The 26,478-nt window shown below is 48.4% G+C and overlaps 1 protein-coding gene across 1 annotated transcript in view; it reads left to right on the top strand.

Moving 5' to 3' along the window:
• The window catches only part of CACNA1H (calcium voltage-gated channel subunit alpha1 H), a gene marked incomplete at its 3' end in the record, with an annotated part of 220,244 nt that overhangs the window by 129,955 nt on the left and 63,811 nt on the right, over positions 1-26,478 (top strand). Inside the window, exons 8-10 of the mRNA XM_084295770.1 lie at positions 5,475-5,567; positions 7,435-8,221; positions 11,708-12,120. Of these exons, the coding sequence (XP_084151896.1) occupies positions 5,475-5,567; positions 7,435-8,221; positions 11,708-12,120 (1,293 nt within the window). The remainder of the gene's footprint in view (positions 1-5,474; positions 5,568-7,434; positions 8,222-11,707; positions 12,121-26,478) is intronic.

The raw sequence follows: 26,478 nt of genomic DNA, 5'->3' as shown, positions 1-26,478 counted from the left end.
TTGTTGAGTTTTGATGTAATTTTAAGCTCTTAAATTCAGTTTTGTGATGCTCAGGGCCACCAGTAACAGCATCAGCGACCTCTCCAACCTTATTGCACGCTGGCTGCACTCTGCTTTTCAGGATCCACCATTGGTAGTGCTAACCAGGGATCAGACTTGCATGGGGCAAACTTGAGAGGTTGTCTCTAATCCAAGACAAATGCAAGGTTGCACCATTTCCTTTTATCTTCTGGTTTGCAGGGCTGCTTTTCAGAGCAGAGGCGTGCTTTGCAAGACTCCCAACATATAACAAAATGTCTAAAGCTGCTTTGTAAAGAAAGCAGGCCCTCAAAGAGAAAGGAGAATCTCTTCAAAGGACCTTACTCAGAATACAATAAAACCTGTTTTTCTGACTGCGGAGGTTACTTAACAACATGTGTCATGAGAAAATAATTAAAATTATGAAATTGGCTTCAAAAATAGTTAGTGATTTGATTAGCTGCCAAGCACATTGCATACAGAAAAGGCATACTTCATTTTGCACTGGTCAGCACTTGCTAGCCAAGTCAGTGTTCCTGAGAGGGCAAAATACAGAGATAAGGCTTTCTGAAATGAATACTGAAAGCCTTGTAAAATTCACTGAGAACATCATAGTAATTAATACCTTTCACAATTTATATCACTGTATCTTGTCTTGATGAAGTTTATGAAAAAGAAAAAGAAAAATTGTGCAGCACAGCCAGGGAAATAAGATAAGAGGTTAGAATAATACTAATAATGATTGTGGCAGTACTCAGTTGCTGTTCAGTTTAACGTAATTGATTTTGATGCAGATAATGCCCATCTTGTCCCCAGAGGACCCAGGTTAGGCCAAAAGAGACTGAGTGCAAATTATATGTGTCAATTAAAATGAACACTTCAAATGGTTTGGAAACGCTTGGGTTTCTCTATATATCACCTCCTGCTTCAGCCAGGTGCCGAGCTGAACAAGCACCTGCAATTCTGAAATCAACAGCTAAGGATTTTTTTTATTACCAGAGCTATGCATTTTAGGGGTTTTGGTCAAGGTGTGAGACACTAATTTTGGTTCCCATACCTGAGGATGTTGTCTCTGCACGTGAAGTTCGTTCAGTTAATCGCAGGAGTGGCATCTCAAGGTTGATTTGTCTGCAGTGATCTATCTGGCACCAACCATTAGTGCTTTTCAATACGCAGAAAAGAATTCAGTGTTTGACTGTATTAAGTAAAGTTGTTTGGGTTGGAGTTTGGGTGTTGTGGTGTTTGGGTTTGTTTTTTTCTTTCCCAGATGATTCTTTTTTTTTTTTTTTTTTTTTTCCTTTTTCTTAAGTGACACTAAAGCAAAAAATAACCTGCTCTGGAATGGAGTATAGCCAAGAACTTGCAAAAATTTTGGCAGAGTACAAGGACAAGGATTTTTATGGTGAAAACTTCTTGACATAATAAAAGAAATTGTTCTGCAGAGACCTTTCAAGTGACCCCAGAAAAAAACAATGTAAACCTCCTGTCTCCCTGGGAACAATGAGGAGGTCTGAGTTAATTGCCAGTGTCTTTAATCTACATCTCCCTTGTGATTTCCACTCTGGAGTTTTAGATTGATTCTGATTAGCTTGACTGGAAGACCTGATTCTGTCCCCAATTACGCTACCATAAATCAGATGAGCATCGTTGTTAGAGCTGATGAGATTATTGTGGCGTGAGCAAACCAAGAGGAGCAGAATCCCAAAACAGGAGACTTAAGAAACCTGACTGTCTGCTCCCATCCTGCTCACCTGAACGTGGTGATCAGGGGCTGCTGGACAAGAGACTGCGTGAATGGTGTCTGAGCCAAAGGTCGATGAAGTCAAAATCTGTATTTCCATTCACCTCGGTGAGCTTTCAGTTAAATCCTTGCTCTGATGGGAGAGTGAATCAGGTGCAAGAGTCAGGGCACTCAGTCTTGCCTCTAAGGTATTAATGGGAGAAAAAACAATTTCTCCTCTCCTTGCTGTGTAAGATGTACAGGGCTGAATGAGCAGGCAAGAATTGCACTGAGCATCACACAGGATCTCCCATGGATAGGTGACATCTCTGTTCTCTGACCAGAGCCTCAGTCCTCTGGAGGCCAAGCTCCTTTTGCCATGCTAAGGGGGCAATGCCTCCTTTCCCTCTGGGTCCGCAGCATGTGAATGCAGTTGGCAGCATCCTCCAGAGCATGCTAGCCAATCATCTTAATTGAATCTTTCAGCTACTTCCCTGCAGCTGATGATTTTAGTGGGCCACATATCTCGAGCATCTTTTTTATCAGGGCAGAATTAGAAAACGTGTTTCTTGCCATCTTATCTCTGTTGATAAATAATTGTATGTTGCGTTTGTTGGAAGCTTTGAACTGGTACATTTGGAGGGGCTGTTTAATATGTCTGTCTGTGAACAATCGTGGTTTGAACAGAATTTAATTACTGAGAATGGATTGCCGAGATTGGAAAGCACAAGAAAGGTGCTCCAGGTCCTTGGAAGACATCTGTAAAGAGCTTGGAGGGCCAAATGCTGGCGCTGCAGTCAAGTGGATTAATCAGATTGGAAACTGCAGAGTGGAAGAAGTCATTTCTGCTTAGCAAAGTAGGTGATATTGCATCCAGGATGCCTCAAGGGAAGAACAGTAGTCCATGTAGTACTGAAGAAATGTATCAGTGTTCATGGGAGAATAGAAGGAGTTGTTAGCTTTCCCTCTGAGTTCTTCTGCTCTGAGAATAAATGTAAAGGATCAGATGCTGTACTGCAGCGGGGAACCTTGCACCAGTGCAGATGCCTCTGACTTGGTTCCAAAAATAGTTAAAGAATTTAGCTCATGGTGGATAGACCAGCTGTTGGCAAATTCAAATGGTCTGGTTCCCATTTACACCCAGGCCTTCCTGGGGATATGCAACGGGATCCTGGAGTAGATAAAAATGCACATGTAAAGTCATTTGGAGTGCTTTAAAGGACAGCCTGAAAGAAGTCCTCAGCATGGCAAGAATCAGGCTATAAAAGTCATAGAGACCGTTTCAGTCCAGACAGGTGGCCATGCATGTGTGTTGTCCTGCATTTCTCCGGAGCTATTTGATTAAAAAAAGAAGACAGATGTCTGTGAGCACGCTCTCTTCCAGGATTGTTAGTACTCTCTAATCCTCGGCAGCTCGGGAATCCTCCCCTAGGTACTGCTGCATTTATACCGGGTGATGAGCCCAAGAATGAACCCACAAAGATGTCAAAAAGGAGAACAAAAGCCCAACGGTCTGTTTATTCCTCCTGTGTCCCTGTGCTTTACAAGTGAGTAGTAAATAATGCAAATTCTAATTGCATCTTAAATATTCTGCGAGCTGGATGAGCATTTTCAGCCCTCCAGAGGAGAAATGTGGTGTGTTGATTAATTTTTGCTGAAAATGCTGTCTAGCATACAAGAAAAATACCTCTCTAAATGTTTGGTTGGCCCTCACTCTTGTCTCAGCAGCTGCTTCCCAGGTGGGGGGCTGGCAATGCCTGCAGAAGCCCAACAGCAGCCGTCAGGTAACTCCTTTTGTAGAGAGGGCTCTGTGTTTAATCGGTTTCGTACATTTATTTGGCGAGGGGGTGTAGCTGATATGCTCAGAGTCCCTGGGCTCATTTTTCCTCCCTGAGTGTAAATGGATGGAGCACCTGCCGTGGCAGCTGGGGTGGCCTCACTCTGAGACACCCGTCTAAACAGAGGGGATGGAAGGATGGGACTTTGGACAGCCCAAAGGAGACAATTTCTTAGGCAGTGATTTGGTTTAGCCTTTTTCCTCCCCCCATATGATCCCTCCGTTTTCCTGGTGAACCTGCAAAGCACCGCAGAGAAAAGAGGGATCATCGACTGCTCACGCACGCAAGGGAAGGGGCTGGAAGGAACTGTGCTCTCTGTAAATGTTTCAGCCGTGTTAAAAGAAAGGCAGAAAAGGGCAGTTTGAGTTTGATTGCCTGTCCATTTCACACCACTGAACAGACTGATTGCTGCCAGTGTCTGCCCAGACAGCTTAACCCATTCTCAGACTTGAGGGGGAATAACAGCACAGAACGTGTCTGTTGCTGGATGCTTTCCACCAGAGATCAGTCTCTGGAGTTCACGTTGACCAAAAGCATTCTCTTCATTTTTGTTCAATCCACGCTACTGGAAGCACAGCATTGCTCTCTGGCATCTGTATATCCCTAACCAGCAGCAAGGATGTGATGTGAAAGAATACCTAATGCACGTAATGAGGACCAGGAGAGGTGGGTGCAGTTTGTGTAAATGCAGTCAGCACGTCATCAGACCTGATTGCTCCAAGTCTTTAGCAATGCAGACAGAGTATAACAGCTGCAGAGACAATTTTTACCTGCTCCATGGCAGATCAGGTTTATTGGTTTTCGTGTGGGCCTGTATGTGCTGCCTTGCTGCAGAGGTGGTGCGAGCACTGACGATGGCTCCCTCTCACCCTGCTGAGTGGTGGGTGTTAAGTGTGCTTCAACGTGGGAAATGGGTTTGAAAACTTGCCGGTAAGTTATCACCACGTTTGACTTTAGGGTGAGAGGAATTAGGAGTAAGGAGTGTCTCTCTTCCAGCACTCGTGAGCTCTGACAGTCTCAGGCAGGCTCAGTAACTCAGTTCCATTGCTGCAGGCATGGTTAAACTTGGGAATGATGCCACTGAAATTGAAGGCAGCAGGCAATTCTGGGTTTTGTGCTAGGGCCACTAAGGCTGGCATCAGGCATAGCAAACAGGATGCATCAGTGTAAGTTCATTCAGAAAGGAGCTTTGATTTGGTTGGAAATTGTGATGGAGCTTCAGCTCTAGCACCAGTAGCAAAATGGCACTGGAAGTTTGGTACGTTTTATCTAAACAAAAAGTGTAAATTACATGGCATCATTTGCTTTGCTGTGTACACAGCCTGCGTGGTGTTAATTAAATCCTCAGCTTCTTTTTTAGTAGAAGGAAGATTGAGAAAACAAGTATGAAATCAGTTCTCCGTTTAATTAAAGTAACTGTCTTCCATTCAGATGTTTTCCTGCTATGATGTTGGTGATGTAGTTGCAATGGTGAACGAGATTAAGTATCACAAAGAAATCAGTTTTTACAGAGACAAAATGGGCTTAAAAGCTTAAGAATTTTGCACGTAGCATTACAAAACCAGGATCCTAAGGTAAAAGCCCAGAGCGCTGCGCAGGAAGGCCTCTGCTTTGTTTATAAACCTTCCTTAGAATTTCTTTGCATTGGCTCAAAACCAGTGTTTCAGGTGTTTTATTGTATTGTTTTCTCATTTTAATTGTGCCAGATTTCTGTGGAAACCTCAGGCCAGTCTTTTGGTCACACATTGCTGCCATCCTAAGCCAACTAGGAAAAGAAGCACAGCGGGTCCGGGTGGATGCTGAGAGATGCTGTGCGGTGATGAGTACCAGAAGACTGATGTTGACTAACTTTTTGGTTGACTCCTGTTCTCACACTTTCTTTCTCTGTCTTTCTGTAGGTTATAACCCTGGAAGGATGGGTTGACATCATGTATTATGTGATGGATGCACATTCTTTTTACAATTTTATATATTTTATATTACTTATAATAGTAAGTATGAACCGTGAAATGCTCCCATTCCTTGTCCTTATGGGGTACAGTTGTTTCCTGGGCTTTTCACAGAGCTAACTGGGATTCAGAATGAGACCTTCCTCCCATCATAAAGGGTAATCATGCAGGTTGTGATTAGTGCTGTAGGACAGGTTATTGGCTACAACAGGCTCTGCACTTTTTAGTGTCACACGTGATGCATAGTCACAGCTTGTCAAGCCATATGGTCTTCCCTCCCTCTTAGTCCCCCAGTCTTGGTCTTGTCACCTTGGTGCGTCCTAACTATCGTGCCTTGCCAAGCAACTGCTGATCAGAACAAAAAGCAGAGATACAGCTTATTTCAATGAAGGGCACTCAAACAGTTGCTGAGTTTCCCGTGAGCCTTTGAAATAATGGTAATGATAGCAGCACACCTTTCTGAGATCTTAACGGTGCTGTTGTTCCTAGAAACAAAGTATTATTCACTGGAGGTTTCCCTCAGGAGCTGTCATCCCAGGTTAGCAGGGTTCTTATTTTTTTTTAAAAAAGGGCACAACCCTCCCCAGGGGTCTACATCTGTGGAAAAGAAATGCTTAAGTCAGGAGGAGAGCAGGGAGAAAAATTCTGGACAGATGTCAGGTAGGACGTGGGACAGAGGCACTTCAAAGTGCTGTTGTGGCCGGGTGTTTTTGCATATAATTCTGTCCATCTCTGTGGTTTTGAAGGCCTTGGAAAGTCGAACCACCACAGCTCCCACCACTGTGTGAATCAGGGCAGTGTGAGTGTTTCCCAGTAATGGATAGCGTTCTGAAGTCAGTGATTTTTGAGCCTTTAGCAACTTGCCATGCATGGTGGAGATTTACGTTCCACTCCTTTGAGCTCTTGTCTGCATGCGGATCCCTGCAGAAAAGCCAGGTGACTAATCCCCAAGTCACTTGGAGCTGGGAATTGCTGCTTCTCAAGCCTTCTCCAGGCTGATATTACAGATTGGAGAATAACACCGCAAACCATCTCCCACCAGCTTCCCCCGAGGATTCTCCAGACAATGGCCCAGATTAAATCCATACGTCTCTTACTGAGCCCAGCACAGCGGTTTGGCCATGGAGGCAGTGGCACTTTCTTGACGTCAGTCCCTTTCACGCCTAAGGGCAGAGATCCTCTGATGGGAATATCTGACATTTTCCTTTGGCTGATTTATGAACTCAAGTGATGAAAAGCCAGTTTGTGGACTCAGCAGCTGAGGGAAGGATGTAGTCTTAGGTCACTTCGCATTCTTGTCCTTGGGACTTCATTTTGAAAACCTGATATCACCCAAGAGCACGTCAGCTCACCCAGGCAGTAAATCAGGCCTCTGCAGGAGCACTGAGTCTCCTGGAGATGTATTTCCCTGTGCCAGAAAGGTACAAGGGTACCAACACAAGGACCCTGACTGTCCTCCTCAAAATGAGGGTGCCTGTGCCAGGTTGTGAAGTGCTGGAGGAGGAGGCAGTTTGAGTTCAGCACAAGCAGGACTGCAGGCCATCTTTCCTTGTGGGTTGGCCGGGTGGTTCCTAGTAATCTGTTTTGCTGTGGTGACTGATCACGTTGTGTTTCATGCACCCTGCGTTAGTGGCAAATGTCATCACCGCTGAAGGGAGGAAAGTGGTGAAGGCTATTGTTAACAGCTTTCTTCACCATCGCCAGAACAATTTAACGTGGTTTAGGAGCAAATTTAGTAGCTCAGGCTCATGTTGACATAACATTTGGTGAGCAGACCCTGAGATTTGGCACATTTGGAAATCTCGGGATTTCTAAGAACAATGCTTCAAGTCCAGACAGCATGTGGTGGTGAAGTGCACGTGTTGCTCCGTAGAGTCTCTGCTAACTCCTTTTGTTTTGTTTTCTCCAGGTTGGTTCCTTCTTCATGATTAACTTGTGCCTGGTTGTGATAGCAACACAGTTTTCTGAAACAAAGCAGCGGGAGAACCAGCTGATGCAGGAGCAGCGGGCCCGTTATCTCTCCAATGACAGCACAATCGCCAGCTTCTCGGAGCCAGGTAGCTGCTACGAGGAGCTGCTCAAGTACATCTGCCACATCTTCAGGAAGGTGAAACGGCGGACAATACGCCTGTACAATAACTGGCAGAGCAAGCGCAGGAAAAAAGTGAACCCAAACAGCACCACGAATGGGCAGAGCCGCCGAGGCAAAAAGCGCATCACCTCCATCCACCACCTCATCCACCACCACCACCACCACCATCACCACCACTACCACATCAGCAACGGGAGCCCTCGTGGGCCACGCTCCAACCCTGAGATTTGTGACTTGGAACTCAAGGTCATGAAACCTGGAGGCAAACTGATGCTTCCTTCCTCATCACCCAACTTGCAGAGCCCCGCACCTCCTCCAGATTCAGAGTCTGTGCACAGCATTTACCATGCAGACTGTCACGTTGAAGGACCACAGGTGAACTGTAAGTCTTCCAATGCCCCTGCAAGCATTAAACTGACTGCCGGACTCTCCAACCATGGCAGCAACTATCCTACCATCCTGCCTTCTCCAACGAGCAAAGGCAGTTCTGTGCCAGTTCCCAAAGGAAAGAAGAATGGCAACTCACCTGTGGCAGTGGTTAACAGCCCTGTAAATTTGGGCACGGATTCTTATGGGAAGCTGCAGCAACTGGTAGGAGAGCATGGTAAGGACAAATGAGCAGATATTTTTGCTTAGGAGAACTGGGCATAGGGCAAATAGCTCAAGAGTTAAGGGGTTGATGATAGCCAAGAAGGGTGCTGAAGATGGCAGCTGTTTTGTGAATGATGTTTGAGCTAAGCGCAGAAGCCAAAAGTAGGACAGGTTGAGGGACTGAGAGCTCTGCTCCTTCTAGCCTTGTATTTGCAGTCATTGAGTAAAGCAAGATGCAGGATGAGTGCCTTTAGGCCACTGCTGAAGGCTCCTTTCCCATTAGATGCTTCCCCTCTCCTCTTTCACCATGTGTAGAAGAAATGTAGAACTGAGTGTTACTGCAGATTTGGATCTCCCTTCAGTCTGACTGAATGAAAAACATGTGAGGGACTCGTGTTTCTCTGTCCCATTCTTATCTGTACAGACTGCAGCCACATCACCATTGCTAGTTAGTGCAGTTTTATCTCTGTTCTCATATAAATCATCCAGTGCTGGTGTAGTGATTACACGCAACACTTAGGTTTCTATTTTGCAAATTTTTTCCAGTCCTCATGGCTGGAGCTAACACCTAAAAAATAGTTTTAAGCCCTCAAACAGTAAAAAGTCAAAAAGATCAAGCTTCCAATTTTTTTTTAATCTCTTTAAGCCAAACTCATCATCTGTTTTTATCAATGCCTGTGTTTTCCAAAACTGTTTATCTGTGTGTGCATGGACACAAATATTTATCCTAGTGATGCATGTGCTGAAAAAATACCAAGCCTAGCTTGAGGGAGGTCACAGTAAAGGTTGCTTGCCAAAGAGGTTGGGTGGCTTGTCTTTGTTAATATTTTTTTTTAAGTGACCATACAAAAGGGTAAAGTGGATTGTTTATAGAGAAATTGCCTTCGGCAGACATTTCTGTACTTTTGGAAGCTTAGCAGGAGGGCAGGAGGGGCAAGGTTAGTTGCAATGTTCTTCCGTTGTTAAGCAAGGGCTTTATATGAATCACTGATACATCTTTAACTATGCAAGTTAATGAAGGTTATTATGAGACTGTGTATTTACCTTGAGATAAAAGCCCAGGCTCCACAGAAGTCTGGAACTGGGAAACCAAGGACGAGCAGAAGAGCTGTTGCTTGGAAGGCAGCGCTCAAGTCAGAGGTTTGGTTCTCCGTGCTCACAGGGGGATCTGCTGCTGGGGCTCATCCCAGCAAAGGAAGCCCCAGATCTCAATCACACCTGCAACACCCCAGGGCCACTCCAGTGACTTTGGAGATTTTCACGTGGCCTCTGGTGGTTCTTCAGAAGCTTGAGGTTAGATGGAGTTGCTGTTAATAACACAATTATAGTATCCTCTTTTCACAGAGACAATTCAGCCCAAAGGATAACAAAATGTTTTAAACAAATCTCCTGAAACTGTTTTTGTCTCTCTCAGAAATGTGGTTTTATCTAGAGGAAGTAGGTGGACACAGCAGCTCTTTGCTGGTGAGCAGCAGCTTTATGTGGCACCCTGAGGAGCACAGGGGCTAGGATGGGAAGCAAGTTGGCCTAATCCATCTGGAGATCCTGTCTCAATGTGTCCATGCCCAGCCTTTCCCTTCCACCCTGTGCCAGACAGGGAAGGTGAGGTGGGCTCACAAGCACCCCCCAGCCCTCCTGTGCCCCTTTGGGCAAACAAAGGGCCGTTTCGCTTAATTCTCTCTCCACTCTCACCAGACAACAAGCAGAGTCTGTTCACTGCAAGATTTGTGCAAGGGGAGCACACAAGTGATAATTGAGAGCATTAAGCAGGCATTAGCAGCCAGGGCACTCTCAGGCCCAGCTGGAAGCAAGGTTGGTGTCCGCTGGGAAAGATGCAATTGTGGGAGAGAGTATTCTCTTCCCTTCTTTTGTTGTGGAATTGAACAGCACAAAGTACAGCCTGTTCCTCCGTGTTCTCGTGCCCTGCAATGCTGTGAGGTTATTTTAGCAGGCAGCCAAGGAGACTCTGGTATTTTGAAGACATCTGCGGCGCCAGTGTTTTTCATATAATTTTTAACACTTTGATAGCATTCAGGACATCTGGCAAGCCCACTGCCTCTGCCATCTGCACTATTGGGTCCATGTTACAATGTTTCCTCATCTGACCGGTCCCAATCAGAAACACCAAGCTGGTGTGCAGCGCTGACCACTGCTGCTTGCAGGTTGAGTAAGGGGGCAAATATTTTTCCTGGTATCTTTGATGTAAAGACCAGAAGGAGGACAGTTCTCTCCTGCGAGACTGTTTTGAAAGCCAGTGATATCTCAGTGACATTCAGGCAAGTAAAATATATTTTGTCTCCTGTCAGAACCCAGCTTTCAATCTAACAAGGTGCTTTATTTGTTTGCTGCTGCCTTCTCTTTAAAGATGTCCTCGAGTGTCAGCCAGGAGTGGCTGAAATCAGCAGTGTTACTGCTGGGTGAGCTCCAAGCTCCTGGGCCCAGAGCCAGGAGCATCCACTGCCTTTGTGCCTGGTCCCCCCCAAAATGTGTCTGTATCTCCATCCAACCTCCAGGCAGGGGCATGTACCAGGGGAAAAGTGTCACCTACACCTTATTTTCCATCAAGGAAGATGTTCATTAATGGTTCGATGGCATTTTGTTGGAAGGATCACATTCAAGTGGTATTTATTACATTCCTGTTTTTTTGTTTGTTTTTTTTTTTTTTCCCTGTCATTAGTATCTGGTTCCTAAATATCACGAAATCAGGAATTTCGTTCCTGAATATGAGGAAACAAAATCTGGTTCCATTTCCACCTGACTCATCCTCATTACGCTTGGCCACATCGTCTGTGTGCCCTGGCTCTGTGACGGCAGCCAGCGTTTCTCCTCACACCACAAACCATGTGGTAATGTGTTTGTTTGATTTTAAAATACCTTGCACACTCAGTCATGTGCCTCAAGCAACGAATACACCTGAGCTTTATTAAAGGCTGAAGGAGGGATGAAGGAGACTAAAGGGACTACGTGACCCTCCGAGCTGTGATCCGTGGTCTGTAGCCACCTTTGGTCCATTTCTCCCTCTCCCACCTCATTACTATCTAAATGGAAGCTCTACCTAAATCGTATGTAACAGCTTGATAGTGCTCAGATCACCACTAATGACATTAGCCTGGTCAGATATAATCAAAAATAATTGGAAGCGAGAGGTGTGCCAGTCAGTCCTCCCTGAGCAGCAGAGCACAAAACGGCCCCCACGCTGCGCGGAGAGAGGTCCCTCAGCCCCACAACCATGGAGGGGGCTAGAGGGTGGCTGGCAGGGTTTGGGCAGAGTGGAATGGAAGGGAAAATTGAGGCAAAATGAGAATTGCTTGGTTAGATAGAGTGCTAGAAGGCTGTATTAGGTGTAATTGAACATGTGTTGGGAGACCAGCACCACCTGTATGGGGGGACAGAGGGCAGTCCGCCATGTCGAGGGTGTGCAGGGACACAGAGGGTTGTCCACCATGTCGAGGGGAGGCCGTGGGTGTGCAGGGCTCACGGTGCACGTCTCCCCTTGCAGGTCTGCGGCGGACATCCAGCCGGCTGTCGGGGCTGAGCGCGGCCTGCCCGCTGCCCAGCCCGCCGGGGGGGACGCTGACCTGCGAGCTGCAGGACTGCCCCTTCTGCGCCAGCCTCCTGGAGGATCCCGAGTTCGCCTTCAGCGAGTCCGACAGCTGCGACTCCGACAGCAACGGCGTCTACGAGTTCACCCAGGACCTGCGGCACGGCGACCACAGGGACCAGCTCCAGCAGCAGCGCAGCAGGAGGAGGAGGAGGAAGAAGAAGCCCAAGGAGAGGAACAAGGTCACCCGCCTGTGGAAGGCGTTCGGCAGCAAGCTGAAGAGGATCGTGGAAAGCAAGTACTTCAACCGGGGGATTATGATCGCCATTCTCATCAACACGCTGAGCATGGGCATCGAGTACCACGAGCAGGTGAGTTGCGGGGATGGCCTTGAGAGCCCTGTGGGTTTGTGGTGTTGGGTGCTTGCCGTGTGCTGGCTCCCTGCAGTGCCTGGGGTGCTCCCTGTTTGCATGGTGGCATGGGCTGGCTCGGGCAAAGCCATGCCAGAGGGAAGAGCGAGAGGTTTTCATACAGATGGGAAGCACCAAATGGGATCGAGGGCCTGATCCTGATGGCGTGTGTCGAGCAGAAGCATTGTTCTGTGTGTGAAAAGCCTGGAAGGCGGCTGTCAGCACCACTGAGGTGTGGAGAGTTTTAAATGTGTGTGTTAGGACCTGGCAGCTCAGAGCCCGACGGTGTAAGTTATTTGCTGTGAATTATTCATACAGGCGTGAGTTGTTCTAGGGGAAGTCAGACCCTTTGGTCCGATGGTGGCGGTGCATGGTGGTGTGTGGGCATGAAACTGACCTCCCCAGGAGCTGCACCTCGTTGTGCAGATAACCCATGTCGAAGTTTCTCCTTTGATCCTGGACCTTTAAATAAAAACTTCAACTGTCAGGCAATGCTAAAAGCAACAAAGAAAAAAAAAATTGAGTTTCTCCCTGGAGGCTCCAAACTGTTTAATTTGATCTCCTAGGGTGCAAGTAGGTCTTTCTTTTAAGTGCTTGGAGGGAGGAAAGAGAAATCATGCTGTTCCCAATGTTAGTCTGAACGTGGTGATGGCAGAAAGCAGTGCTGGCAGCGGAGGACAGCTTGTCCTTGTGGGCTGATGGGAGCCAAGGGGCTGTAGGATGGGAGAGAGGGGTGAGTCATCTAGTAGCTCCGGTTGGTCACTCTGGGGAAAGCTATGCTTTTTTTTCTCAGAAAAATTGGTTACTTTCAACCGTTTCCTGAAGATGTGCTCTGGTGTTTCTCATGCTGCCTCTATGTTGGGTTTGGAAAATGCTTCCTAGAAGGGCCAGGAGATCCTCATACTGATTTTCTGGCCAAAGGTTCACCAACGTTCCCCCAAATCTCCCCTGCAGAATAAAGAACAAGACAGTATTTATAAAGCTACTCCTTCTCTCTGTGCCACAGTCTGTCTACTCAGGAGGAAGGGCAGACAGGACAAGAAGCTCTGCATTTTCTTCTCCATCATTTCCCAGGATTCAGTCCTTCTCAGGACTATGGCAAACAATCCTCCAAAGTGTTAATCCTCTATTTTCTTCCCACTTAGGTGTTTTGTACTGCCATATGCCATCTTCTATGCCGTCTGAGGCATATTTTCTTTCAGAAAAGCGAGTACTCAGCTAAAACACGTGAACCTCGGCTGTACAACAATAAATTAGTTCACGTTTACAGCAGAAAGGGTCCAAACCCAACAAAGAAAGAGCTGTCGCTGTCAGCTTTCTGTCTGGTTAGCTGTTCCATAACAAGTTTTAAAATCAGGAAATACACCTTGTCGGTCACCTTTGAATAGACCATTCATTCCTCACAGCGGCTGTGTTTCTGCATGGATACTCTTTTGTCAGGCGGATACAGCTTTGTCAGTCCTTGGATATTGCCGTTGATGGGTGCTGGGGGAAAACTTTAGGCAGGCTGCAGCGAGAAAGCCCAGGGATCGCATGGAGTCTGTCCACAATCACTCGTACAAAGGCAAATTGTGATAATTGCATCCTTGCTGCTAACAAAGGAAAACTCAAGCTAGCAGGTTTATATTGAATTTTACCTTGTAAAAGATTTGCTTTAAACCATCTCAAAGCCAATGGCAATACAGATCCCGAGGCTTTTGGCTAGGGAACGTCAGACTCCCGCCAGCTTTGCTCACAGGCATGGCCCAGCTTGGGCCCAATAAAAAGGGAGGAATTTTGAAGTGAAACTTGTAAAAGTTCCTCCACGTGCCTGACTGCAAAGTGTCTCTGGTATAAAGAGCCGTGGAGCTGTCAGAGCCCAGCTTCGAAACACCTCATGCAAGCACTCTCCTATCAACAGAATGACCTCCCGGGCATTGCCCAAGTCTGAGACACCATCCGAAAGCAAAAGAAAAAGGCTCTGGGCTCCCAAACTGTTTGGCATGAAAGTCTGGGGGCTTCTGCAAGCAAGGCGTGGCGATTTCAGAACCCACAGACCGCCTCGTGTGAGAATTGGCTGCAAGGCTCGTGGTGGGGGGCTGGTCTTGTGCGGAGATAAGGAGCAGATGCCTGGGCAAAGCTGTCACGAACCCACAGCATGGTTTTGGGATGGTGGGAGGTGAGACAGGCTCGTTTTGGTTATGCCATGCTCCACGCCAGGAAAAACAGTTTAATCACAGCTTTCTGGTTACCGTGTGACAGACACTGCTCAGTCACAGCACACCTCTGCTCAGACCAGGCATTACAAGGCGAGAAGGTGTGAGCCTTCCCCAGGCTGTTAACCAGGCACGGGCATTACTGTTGTCTCCTTTTGCCTTTTCCCAAGGTTTTAGGAGCCTGCTAGCTACTCTCTGTTGTTCTCCTGGCTCTCATCCTCTTTACTCTCTCCCTGAGGTTCATGGGGACACCTCCTGCCCTCTGTGCCTGCAGACAGCAGTATGGGCTCTGAAGCCCTGCAAAAAATCACCTACCATGGAGACATTTGCTCTGGATGGAACAGTTTAAGCAAGTTCCCTGGCCGTGATTCTTGCTGCTTGTCCTGCTGAACAGCCATCAACTGGTTTTATTAAACTGGGCTGCAATCATTGCAACAGCCCACAGGGAAGCCCTCCCCAGATCTCACCATCTGTAAGGAAATGCCCAATCCCCTTTAAAAAAAAATCATTAGCGGTTGCTTGCTTTTCTTTTCTGGCTTCTCAGACTTCATACGGACATCGGTGGCTTTGCAAATAGATGGGCACACCATATACATTTTTATTTCGGGGTGCTGTTGAAAGCCAAGGCATCAATCCTGTGTGCGTGGGAGGGGAGGAGGGTGCTGAGCAACATATGGCATGGAGGAGAGCGGCACTAGTCCTGGCGTTACCTCGCCTTTCATCCCGGGACATGGCAGCGCTCGGCGGAGAAGTCGCACGGAGCCCTCTTGAGGCAAGCAAGCATTATTGTCCCTAACTTCTGGATGAGGAATCGAGGTTGCAAGGTGCCAGGCTGGAGGCAAAACCCGATGGCTCTCAGCGTTTATCTGCTGGCCCTCGTCACAGCTGCGGGGCAAGGTGATGCCTGTGCTGGGCAGTGCTTTGGCAGCATCCTTTGGCTGTGCTCTGTCTGCACTGCAGCAGCCCACGGTGCTGCCTCCAGATGTCTGAGAGCGACCTGTCCACATCCAAATCCTCCCAAGGCTTGAATATGCATTTTTAGGGGAATTTGAAGCTCGCAGCAGTCTGCTCTCACAATTACTCTGACTGCTCTTGGCTAACACGGCTGGCACCACCCCATTTAATGCATGCAGCCCATTTATAACACTCTTTTAGGCAGGGATCCTGTCCTGTGGCTAAAGGCACAGCTGAGGCAGCAGCAGCTGACTCACGGGGAGGAAGAGGAGATGCCAGAGCACCTCTGCACAGAGCTGTCCTTTAGCAGGCCTGCTCTTCTCAGAGCTAGACTGGGGATTTCATGGCAGCACAAACAGTTTGTGGCTGGAGAATCACGCAGCAGGAGGCAGCTGATGATGGCAAGCGAGTTTCTTTGGGATTTCAGTCATCAGCAGGATCGGATCCTCCCACACAGCGCATTCGCCGGCTTGCCAGCCAGCACTGCCTCCAACTGCCAGGTCGTATATGGCTGGTAATTAGGAGGTTACAGGATGCTCTTAGTTAGCATCAGCACAACTTGTATTTCAAAGGTTAATTGGCTGCTTTGGAGTTCCTTTTTTTTCTTCCCCTCCTCTTATGCTTTATGCATTTGTCTATCCGAGGCACAAATAGGCACTCCCACAGATGAGGAAAGCCAAGCACAAAGAAGAAGGCAATCCTCGCATTAATCTTCCAGGCAATTTCAAGAAATGGATGATTTTCTTGTGCATTCATTGCAGCTGACAGATCCAGAGTGTCTGAGAACGTGCCATGGTACTGCAGCAACCACACAGGAGCAGTGCTCTCCAAAAGCACGACCTCTGCCATGCCTTTGGCGTGGTGCCTGTCACAGACAAGTCCTGTTCCCGTCGTCAGTCAGCCTCTGCTGCTGGGCTATTTCAGCCCTGCTAGAGGGTGGTGGACTCAAATCCTTCCATCAAGGCCATGAAGGAGTAAGATGAGCTTATTCCTGCCAGGAGAGCTCAATTCCCAGCTGCCCAATTGTCCCACAAGGACAGAGTCCTGTTCATTTGTCCAAGAGAGATGCTGGTGATATCCTTGCAGAAGGGTGAGCTCTGAATTCATCCTCAGGGACCTCTGATGTTTTTAAATTGTGAGGAGAGACCCCTACTTGGCTTCCCCGAGGAATTTGCAGAAGTAGCTGCTGATACTTGTAATGATTCCACATAAAAGGCTCAATTTACATCAAATGGCACTAGAAATGCTATTTTATATTCACTTCTCAGAAGAGAAGTACAAATTAGTATTTGTTCCAAGCTATTGCTGTTCAAAGAGCTTTTAATTGGTTTTCAGATCTCTCACCCATGGCACATTTCGTTCAGAGCAGCTGTCTTTGGAGTAGGTTGGAGCTGACCTTAGTGGTACCCAGTGGTCCGTGGCCTATCAGCATATGAGAAGTCTTGGTTTTGAGTAGCACATTTTATTATTCTGGAGTAAAAGTAATTCTGTGTGATTTAAGGTAGCAACCGGCTTCTCTAGTGACGCTCTATTTCAGCATTTGTCGATTTTGTCTTGAAAAATTGTTTTGGCCTGGAAAGCTCAGCACTTACTCAGAAAGCAGAGGTGAATCTTTCAGAAGCGTTTGAAGCAAATTGCTTAAATTCCTTTTGAGTTGTGTGTCAATAAAATATTATCCTGATCTGTGATTCTCACTTTCAACTAGTAAAGCTTGGTCACTCCTCAAACTTGGATCCAATTTTAAGAACTGATGCACTGGCTGGGCTTGAAGTAAGCAGGTTCCCCCAGCCCAGGGGGTCTCTGCTCCCCCACTGAGGTCCACTCTGCCAGGACGTTCCCAAAAGTGCCACCAGCTTTGTTGTCCCCTCTGCACGCTTCAGGCTGCAAGGCTTCTGCTCGGAGCCAGCAGCAGCACTTGGGTGAGCACATACACCTGGCAAAGGGATGTTTTGTTCCCGTGTTGGGGGGAATTGAGGACCAGAGGCAAGAAGTGAGGTGCTACTTCATAACGTGACGGATGGCAAATGCTGGCAGCCCAAAGTCTTGGCTCAGGGCTACATCCATCTGCTGGATCTCGGCAGCCTTCATGGCAAAGGGTGTAAATCACATCCCTCCATGGGGAGCCTACCGTGAGTGGTGTTCACGGGGATTTTACCCCGTTCTGTAATGTAACCGACTCCTCTGCTGCTCTGTTTTCCTCTGTTGGATTGTATGTTCTTGGTATATTTTTTTTTACTATATAAGGGAAAGCATACTAGAGATCCTTCCATTCCTCTGACTGCTACCAGACAGGAACAGCACCTCTCCAGTGCAGAAACTGAGTGTAATAACTCACTGGAGTGCTGACACGCCGAGCAGCCAGGGGAGAGCCAGGAGAACAACAGAGCCAGTCATGCCGAGGGGAGCTTGCAGCCTGATCTGGTTCCGATGGATGTGCTCATTGGCCTGGGGAATAATATTAGGATATTCCCCACAGAGCTGTAGGCACGTTTTACTACCACCAATGGCTCAGTTCCTTCCCCTCACGCCGTTAGCTGCTCCGCGTGGGGAGGGACTGGCCGTATAAATCCCCTCCGCTCCCTGCCGGGATGACAAACTTCGTAAGCAGGTGACAGTAACGTGCTTCCCAGCACAAGCTGTCACGAGGAGGCAGGACCCAGGGGCTGTGTTTCTTCCACCTGGGTCACGCAGCGAGTCAGCTGAGGCGGTCACGGTGCCCTCCGAGGCTTCCCAGGCCGAGCCCATGAAACCCTCACGCTTCACGAGCACGCCTGATGGCAGCGGGTGGTTATATATAGCAAGCGGACAGCTTGTTTGCATTTCGACTGGCAGGTAAAATAAACCAAGTGTAATGGAGCCCCAAGAATGAAAGCAGAGCGCACTTGCCAGCTGCGTTTCATCACAAAAAATGCGCGTAAATCACAGCCCTGGGCGGCTGGCTTCAAATGTTAGGCTGACAATGGCCCTAATGTGCTCTGAGGCGGGGAGGTTTGACACAGCTGGACGGTGCGGTGCTCGCTTTCTGCAAAGGGAAACTGCAACGAGAGACGGCCTGGAGGGACGAAGGTGGCTTTCACAAACAAAGAGCGTGGCGCTGCATTGAGCCTGTGCCCTCCCGCTGGCTGTCAGCGAATGCTTTTCATCTGGGAGTGGGTTTCGTGGGAGGGAGGCTGGCTTTCATCGCCTAAGTGAGCCCTGGGGAGAGTGCTCTGTGCTCCAAAGCAGGCGTACCTGGTAGTCCTTTGCCTGAGCGACAGCAAGAGGCAGGTTTGAGGATGAGCTCAAGCGTCTGGTTCGTGGCAGCTGTGATCAGTGGCTCTGGAGAGGTCGTGGTGCCTGCAGGCAGCATGCAGAGCCCAGCGCAGGCTCCCCCGCGCAGCCCCCTGGTCTTGGTACAGCACACAGCAGCTTGCCGTCCTTCCAGCTGCCTCCACGAAAGGCAGACGGGCTGCAGGGACAGCAGCAGGGGAGAAAATGTAAGTGAGCAAGACATTTGATGGGGGCAGGAAACCTGCTTTGGCTCTGCCACCACTTCCCAGGCTCAGAGAAGGGCAGGAAGCAAGGAGCAGCTTGGGTTGACCCAGGAGCTCTGGGGAAGATGCGACTGTCTGCAGGAACCTCCCACATCAGCCGAGGCTGTCTCTGCTTCCTTCCACTCCCCCATTCTGCCTGCATCCATCTTTTCTTTTCTTGGATTTTTTTTGTTCCACAAGACGAGGATTGCGTTTTGTTCTGTGTACCTCACCCAGCCACGTGGGGCTCCCGGGCAGGGCTTGCTGGATGTGATTACAAGTCATAATAACAGCAGGAATGGGAGCAGAGCGCTGTGCCTCTCCCAGCACCAGGATTTATGCCTGAAAGTTGGAGGTAGAGCCTGCAAAACCGAGTTTACAGCCCAGATTCAAAGCAGATACAACAGGAGTGTAGCACAAGGAGATGTGCAGAGAAGAGGGTGGGTAGTGTGTGTCAATTGGTGGTACCCAACTGTCAGGAGGCAAAAGAAGTGGTCCTGTTTAATTTAATATCTTTGTGCCTTGCCAACCACTCCTTGTGGATGATTGCTTTCTGTGTAGATCTGGAAAATAGAGAAAGACTCGAAAATACATTTAGCTGAGAAAATATTAGGAAGGTGTAGAGAAGACAGTCGTGCACACCTAAGAGAAAAGTGAGGTTAGCGTTGGGCAGTACATATGAAATGCTGACAGTGTAGTCTGTGAGTTCTGGGTGATGATCCAGTAGTATTGCTAAGGGGACTGTACACTGCCTGGGTCCTCGGGGCTGAGGATTCCCAAGCAGAGGGTTAGAGATGCCCGGGCAGAGGATTAGAGATGCCCAGGGTAGAAGTCTATCTCCTTTCACCGGAGGAGAATCACTGTGAGGAACTAAACAGGTATGTTTAGTGCTGCTGTCAACTTGAGTCATGAATTTTCCTCAGGTTTTAACCAGGGTTCTCCAGCTGGGACAGTGAGATTATCCAGAATTATGAATGAAGCTTTAAATGTCTCCTTGAAACCTCCTCCTGATTTTTTTTTGTTACAAGATCAGGAGGCTTTTTTTTATAAATGGATTGGAGAGGTGGGGGGAGAAAGCTGCATCTGAAAGGAGTGAGACTCTTACTCCAAAACAAGGGAGATTTGGCATGCCTGCGTGCATTCTTTCAGAGCTCTATTTTTGTTTGCTCTGTCTGGTTTACAGCCTTAAAGACAGCCTGGCTCCCAATTTGGGAAAAACGCTGTGCACGGGCCGTGTAGCACCGGTGGAGGGGCTTGCTACGGCCACAGATCTGCCACCGAGGGGGACAGAGGCAGGAAGACCCCGTGGCTCCTTTCCCCACCCCGAAATGAAGGCATTTCGTTTCTCAGGAGCTGTCTCTGCTGCCTGATGCTCGTACAAACGAACACATCCTCTCCCCCTAGCCTGTTCCTGTCCCATGCGCAGATGAATCCAAAACTTCTTACCATAGTGCTCTGGGAGCAAGCAGCAGAGAGAAAAAGGCTTTTATTTATTTTATGTACTCCGAGGGGAATTGGGGTTGCTGCAGACAGACGGATCATGTAGTTCTCTGGCTCTAGGCATGACTATACATGGGCTTGTCTGCACTTTAAAATTAGGTTGGATTGAGGTGGTTTGGGAAGAAAGTGTGCTGGCTGCTCCTAGCAGCTCTACCTATGGAAATTTGGGGTTGTGCTCACGTTTCGCATTTAACCACCCGGCTCAAACATAACTCACAGCGACGTTGGGTGTTCCCCGCAGTAGATGGTGTGACTCCCCCCGTTGGGAAGGCTTTTTTGTTGGGTGACAAATGCTCTTCTGGAGTCAGATTGTGCCCACCTGGAGTTCCCCTTGTGCCCCTTGCTCTCAGAGCTAGGCAGAAACTTCCCAGCTCCAACCTGCCCCAAATCCAATCGATAAGAAATAAATCGAACCGCCGTATGCTGCTCGGTGTCGGAGAGAATCAGGCTTTTTATTTCTTCTGTTGGTGAAGGATTCGGAGCCATCAGCCCTGTTACCATTGCTCATCTCTGGTCACTACAGCCGGGGAGCACACACAGCTTGAAGTCATTTGTGTAAACTCGTTTCAGCCAGAGCCTGAAAGCAGTGTGGGTTGCCGGGCAATTATCTTCTCGCCAATGGCCTGTGCTAAGGGGGCTGTATTTCTCACTTGTGCTAAGGTCTCTTGAAGCTGCCAGGATGAGAGATCAGCATCTTAAATGTCTTGTAACAGAACTACTAATGTGGTATGGCGGAATGCTGGCAGGTACCAGCTGCTACTGGTGCCAAGGTACGAGGGACTGGGCTGCAGAGCATGGAAGTGCAGGGGGATTAAATGCCAGAAAGCCCAGTTTATGCTGAGGACAAATGGGAGCTGCAAATGCCTCTGAAAGCCCCTAGAGCCAGAGGTGGGAGCAGGGACAGCTCACCGGCACGACACTTTGCAAAGGTAACCAAAAGAGCATTCCCTTTCCTCCTCTTGTCCTCCTTTCTTCTTTCCCTAGCTCTGTCCCCGCTTTAGGGTGTCACTGGGATCTCCAAAGCTTCAGGCTGGACTTAGGTTATTTCATATTAGCCTTCCTTCCCGCTGCCAGAGTGTCAGCACACACAGGTACCCCCCAAAGTAGCAGGAATCACTCCCGTGCTCTGGTGTAGTGAATTGGATGGCTGAGGACCTGCCTCTGCTCCATCCTTACTCATTCACACACTCTCCCTGTTCCTGAGGCTGTTTAACCTGTGAGTGAGTGATGGATGGACACGCCGAGACCAACAGATACTGACCCTGCAGCAGATGCTTCCCACCTGAGCTTGCAGAAGTCCTTTTGTGTTTCAGAAATGATTTAATGCTATAGATTTCCTCCTGTTCCTTTTTCTCCCTTGCTAGGCAGTGTGTGATAGCAGAGGGGTTCATACATATTTGATTTTTTAACTATAGCATGAAATCTGAATACCATATTTATTGTTGCAGCTGTCACTCCTCTGACAACATGCAGTAAAACGAAGGTTAACAAGCTTGGGCTCTTGGGAAAGCATGTAAAACAGCAGTGCAGAGGGCTTCATGTCATCACACCAGAGCAAAGAACAGACATTTTCTGAGTTTCTCCAGTCCTGGGTTATTTATCATCATCCGAAGCAAATACTTTTCTAATTGTATGTCCTTGTTTGAAATTCTCGAAACCCCAAATCAAATTCTTTTTCCCTTGTACAATGTACACAGACAGCACAGGATACAGAGCCTGAGGGGATGGCTTAATAGTTTAAGAATCAGGTTGGCACTAGCCAGACTCTGTGCAGCCATATGTTCAAATCCCAGGGGTGAGCGCTCACCGGGAGGTAGACAGTGCTACATGCCATCTCTTCTGTGCTCATTTCAAAACAGATGTCCCAATTACCGTGGCTGGAGGTGCTCTGCCTCTCTTCCGAGGAGCAAGGGCACGCCACGCTGCTCGGTGCCCTGCCTGCTGCGTGCTCCGTACTGCTGCGTGTCCACGGGCTGAAGTCTGAACTTTGGTCGATTCTAACGGAGAGCTGCTTAAAGAATGGCTTTTGGCATTTTAAGCAGCACTTTGGGTGTATTAAATGTGCTTGGCATAGTGTGCTAGGTGTAGAAGGTCTTGTTAGAGCCATAGGGCTCGCGGCTGTTTCTCTCTAGGGTCTCTGCGCTCAGGTTTGGGCTCAGCGTGGCTCAGGGCAGCTGTGCCAGCACAGGAAGGGATGTTTCAGCTATGCTGCTTGCCTCTCCGTGTCTGCCTGCCTGGGAAAAGCGGGGCAGAGCCAAACTGGGAGCTCGCATGGGTGCTGGGGGAGCTGGGCATCGCCGCCGAGCAGAGCGCGCTGCTCCTGCAGGACCAGCTGGGTGGGATGGGAAAGCTCTAACGGAGCAAATGGAGCTGTCAAGATTGATGGGGCCAGGGTGTGGGAGAGTTCAGACATTTCTAGTAATCACATCCTTCCTGTTGTGCGTTGTTTTTGTTTTTAAGGCTCTAAAATAGACTGTGTAGGAAGTTGCAGGCTTTGGACTCCTCTGCCCAGTTCTGCAGATGAAGGGGATGGAGCTGCTCTGCGAGGCAGCCAGACGCGGCTTCGGTGCGCTTCCCAGAAACCTCTGAACGCAGGAGAATCGCTTCTGCCTTGCAAATGCTCACGTCCCTGCCTCTCCCCATCACGTCCACACCGTAAGGAGGCTGGGCAGGCTGTCCTCCCCCGTGCTGATGCCCCATTGCCTGCAGTTAATTAAACTCTGCGTGATGCCGAGTGCCGCGTGTCGGTTTGGTTAACGCCTGCCAGCCAGAGCAGTAACCCACCCCCTAACCTGTGGTCCCGGGGCTCTAATCCACTCCTCTCACCCCACGTTCGCTGCTCACCCAAGTTTTTGCTGTGCCAAATTCAGCACCCAGAAGGTGTCATTCTGTGGTGTGTTTTTTTTGTGTTGTTTTTTTTTTTAGTGTCACCATAGAAACCACTTTGGAGTTGCAAGGTGCGGGGTTTATAGAAATTTAACAAGAAACTAATGTAATCGTTCAGGTCAGTCGGGTTTGGGGCTGCCAGTCGCTAGGAAGGAGTGTGCATTTCAGTGATAAACGGGAAGAAAACCAGTGGAAATTCTCAAAGGCATAGATGCAACAATTTTCTGCTTTTCAGCCCAAGCTAACGTTTTATGATAGCGTGAAGTTTACCTGAAGTTCATTTAGAGGGAGACACGCATATTTTTTTTGCTCTTACACTAAAATCCGGGTGAACTTCTTGCCTAGGAGAGCACCAGTTTCTGCGTAAAGCTGCCTTTTTATGAGCAGGTCCACTCCTTCCCCGTGTTAACCCAGCTGCCTCCCCGTTTGACCTCCCTTAAAAGGTTTAAATGCATTATAGATTAGTGTACTGCTGATGCCTGGGCTAAAGAAGTCCTGAGCCTCTCTGCTTTCTTAATCCTAAACTTTGTAGGTAGAGGGACAGCTCAGGAGCAGCCGGCACTGCACCCAGGTGTGATGTCCACCCGGCTGCTGGAGAAGGCAGCTCGGGGCTGGGGAGCAGATAGGCAGGCACGAGTAGAGCCCAGCGCCTTCACCATCCCTAGCACAACCACCTCAGGCAGCTTTTAGACAGGGCTGAACTCCGAAGTGAAAAAAAAAAATCATCATCAGACAGCGAAGGGGGAAACTCCTCGCTGTGCTCAGATGTCCAAAGGTCGCGGTGGTTTAGCAGCACCCGTCCGGGTCTGCGGTCACCAAGGCAATAGCTGATTGCCATGGAAACACTCGCCACCTTCTCCAGCGAGAGCATTTGAGCAAGTCCTGATGTTTAGCAAATAATTGCTTGAGATCCACTGTGTATCTCACCCCTGGACTCTTTGGGGGGCTAAGCAATAAAATAATTTGACAGCTTTCGCCATGGTCTATCCGCTTTGGAAACGCCGGAGGAGGATTTCCACTGGGGCTGAAATGTTTGCAAGCTCCGTTGCTTTCTCAAGGGCTCTCCGCTTGCACATGGTTGTTTTAGCTTTGCTCGTTTATTAAAGCCACCACGCTGGAGATTGCATCTAAATTCTCTTTCACTCCCACTCTCTGCAAATAAAGCCTTGCGTTGCCTGCTTCAGATGACAGCTGACGTAGCTGTTCAGAGGATACGGATCAGTTTGGCTTTTTCCTGGGGTTGTTTTTTCAGCAGGGGGTGCTCGGCCATCCTCCCAGGGCAGGCAGTGGGTGCAAGCCCTTGTGCAGCGGTGTGGCCATGAGCCCCAGCTATGGCAACAGGTCAGGGCAGACTTCATCCATCCACTCCTCGGGGCTCTCACTACAGGAGGAACGTCGCTCCTGCTCATCAGAGCCACGGCAGGATGCCAAACGCTGCCAGGAGGAAAGCTTGCATGTGGCACGCAGGCAGGTTGCGAACAAAATCCATTTTGGTTTTGCTTCATCTGAGCTGTCGCTCGGTCTGACAGATCTCCCCCAGGTGAACGTGGCGGTGGGCAGGGGCTTGGCAGAGCCGTGAGGTTGGTTGGTGCTGCCCCAGTGCTCTCAGGAGCAGGAGGTCGCTGAGCTGCACCTCATCTCCTGCGCCTGGAGGGTTTCTCCTGACTCTGTTCCTGCACACAGCAAGGGAATCAATTTGGGGGCAAAGCAGCACAGAGCCTGGTCTGCGCAGAGCTTGAGGGCCAGGCACGGCCGTGGCGTCACGGGGAGGGAGGAAGGGAAAGCGTTGCCTGGCTCTTCACCCCGACCAAGCATCTTCCACAGAGCAAGTGCTGCGAGATGGTAAATCAGGAGGCGTCTGCTGCCTCTTCCACCTTTGCTTTCTCTGCCTCGCAGCTCCACTTGAAACAACAGCCGTGCATAATTGCATCGCTTCGGCGTTCGCATCAGTGCTGATGATTGGAGAGGTGGTGTTGTTGTTGCTATTAGCGGTGTAATTAGCGTTAGCGTGACAGTTCCCTTTGCCCGACGCATCAAGGCTGAACTAACGACCTCCAAAACCAAATGCATCCACTCCACCAGCCTGGGGGGAGAGCCTCTGCTCTCAGGTGCTCAGCAGCCCTACATCTGCAGCTTGGCACAGCAGCCTTGTAAAACTAGTGAGTTACAATAATTTTAATTAGTGCTTCTGCTATTAGGGCTAATATAATTGTTATTTCTCTATTTTAGCAATGATTTTATTCCATTATATTCTATCAGAATGACTAATTTTTTTTTCCGCATCATTTTCTTCCCATCAAGATAGAAACATAGAATCATTCAGGTTGGAAACGATCTCTAAGATCATCTAGAACATACTGTTTATCTGGGGCATGACAGCGTGTAAGACATACTTCATGTAAGAGGAAAGAGAAAAATTCAATGGAAAGTCACCTCCTTGTTTTCAAAGTCTTGTTTTCCAGATTTGAGTGTTTTTCCCCAGTATTAAATAGAAATATTGCTACACATTGTAAAGCCAGCACGGTTAATTTAAGTGAATTTTTTTCTTTGGACATCTCTGAAAATCAGTAATGGCTTAATATAATTACAGTTATTGTTTTGTGATGGTTTTGTTTGTTTGTTTGTTTTTTGTTTTTTGTCAATAAGGTGAAAACATGGACATACTTTAAACTCAGTGGTGGGTCCACTGAAGTCAAGCAATTCCAACACGTGAAAATCTGATAGTTATCTGTAATATAGAAACAGTGAATGTGAAGAGGGACGAGAGTTTCTGAGCTCTCCAGCTGGCTTGTGCTCGTATTCAGTAATTCCCAGCTTTTCTTCATCCCACGTCCAAGGGATGCTGCTATGCTGAAGGGCAGCTCCATCTCATAGTTCCTTTCTGACCTCGTGTGTCCTTTCTTGCCTTTGTAAAACAAAGGGCTGCTGTGTCAGGGAGCAAGAGGGATGAAGGTGATTGTCATTGTTATTTTTAAATGTATGAGTTTGAAGGTCCGTATTGCACACAAGTGTAAGCTAAAAGGGGGCAGTGAGCTCCCGGGAGCAGCTCATGCCCTTGCCTCCAGCAGGAATGGCAGTGTTGTGTTGCTCACTGGTCCTGATGTGGGCTGTTACTGAAAACTTATCAGAAAGAGCAGGACCCAAAGCCTCCCTTGCTAGCTGGAATAGCACACTGCAGACTGCTGGCAAATACAGGCTCTGGTTTTGTACCTTCCCATCTTTGCTTTTTCGTTTTGATCATCGTAGATGGTTTTAATTGCCACTTTAGCGTG

This window comes from Netta rufina (assembly GCF_964035555.1).
Source record: "Netta rufina genome assembly, chromosome: 15".
Classification (NCBI taxonomy): Eukaryota; Metazoa; Chordata; class Aves; order Anseriformes; family Anatidae; genus Netta; species Netta rufina.
This window is presented reverse-complemented; position numbering and strand designations above follow the sequence as displayed.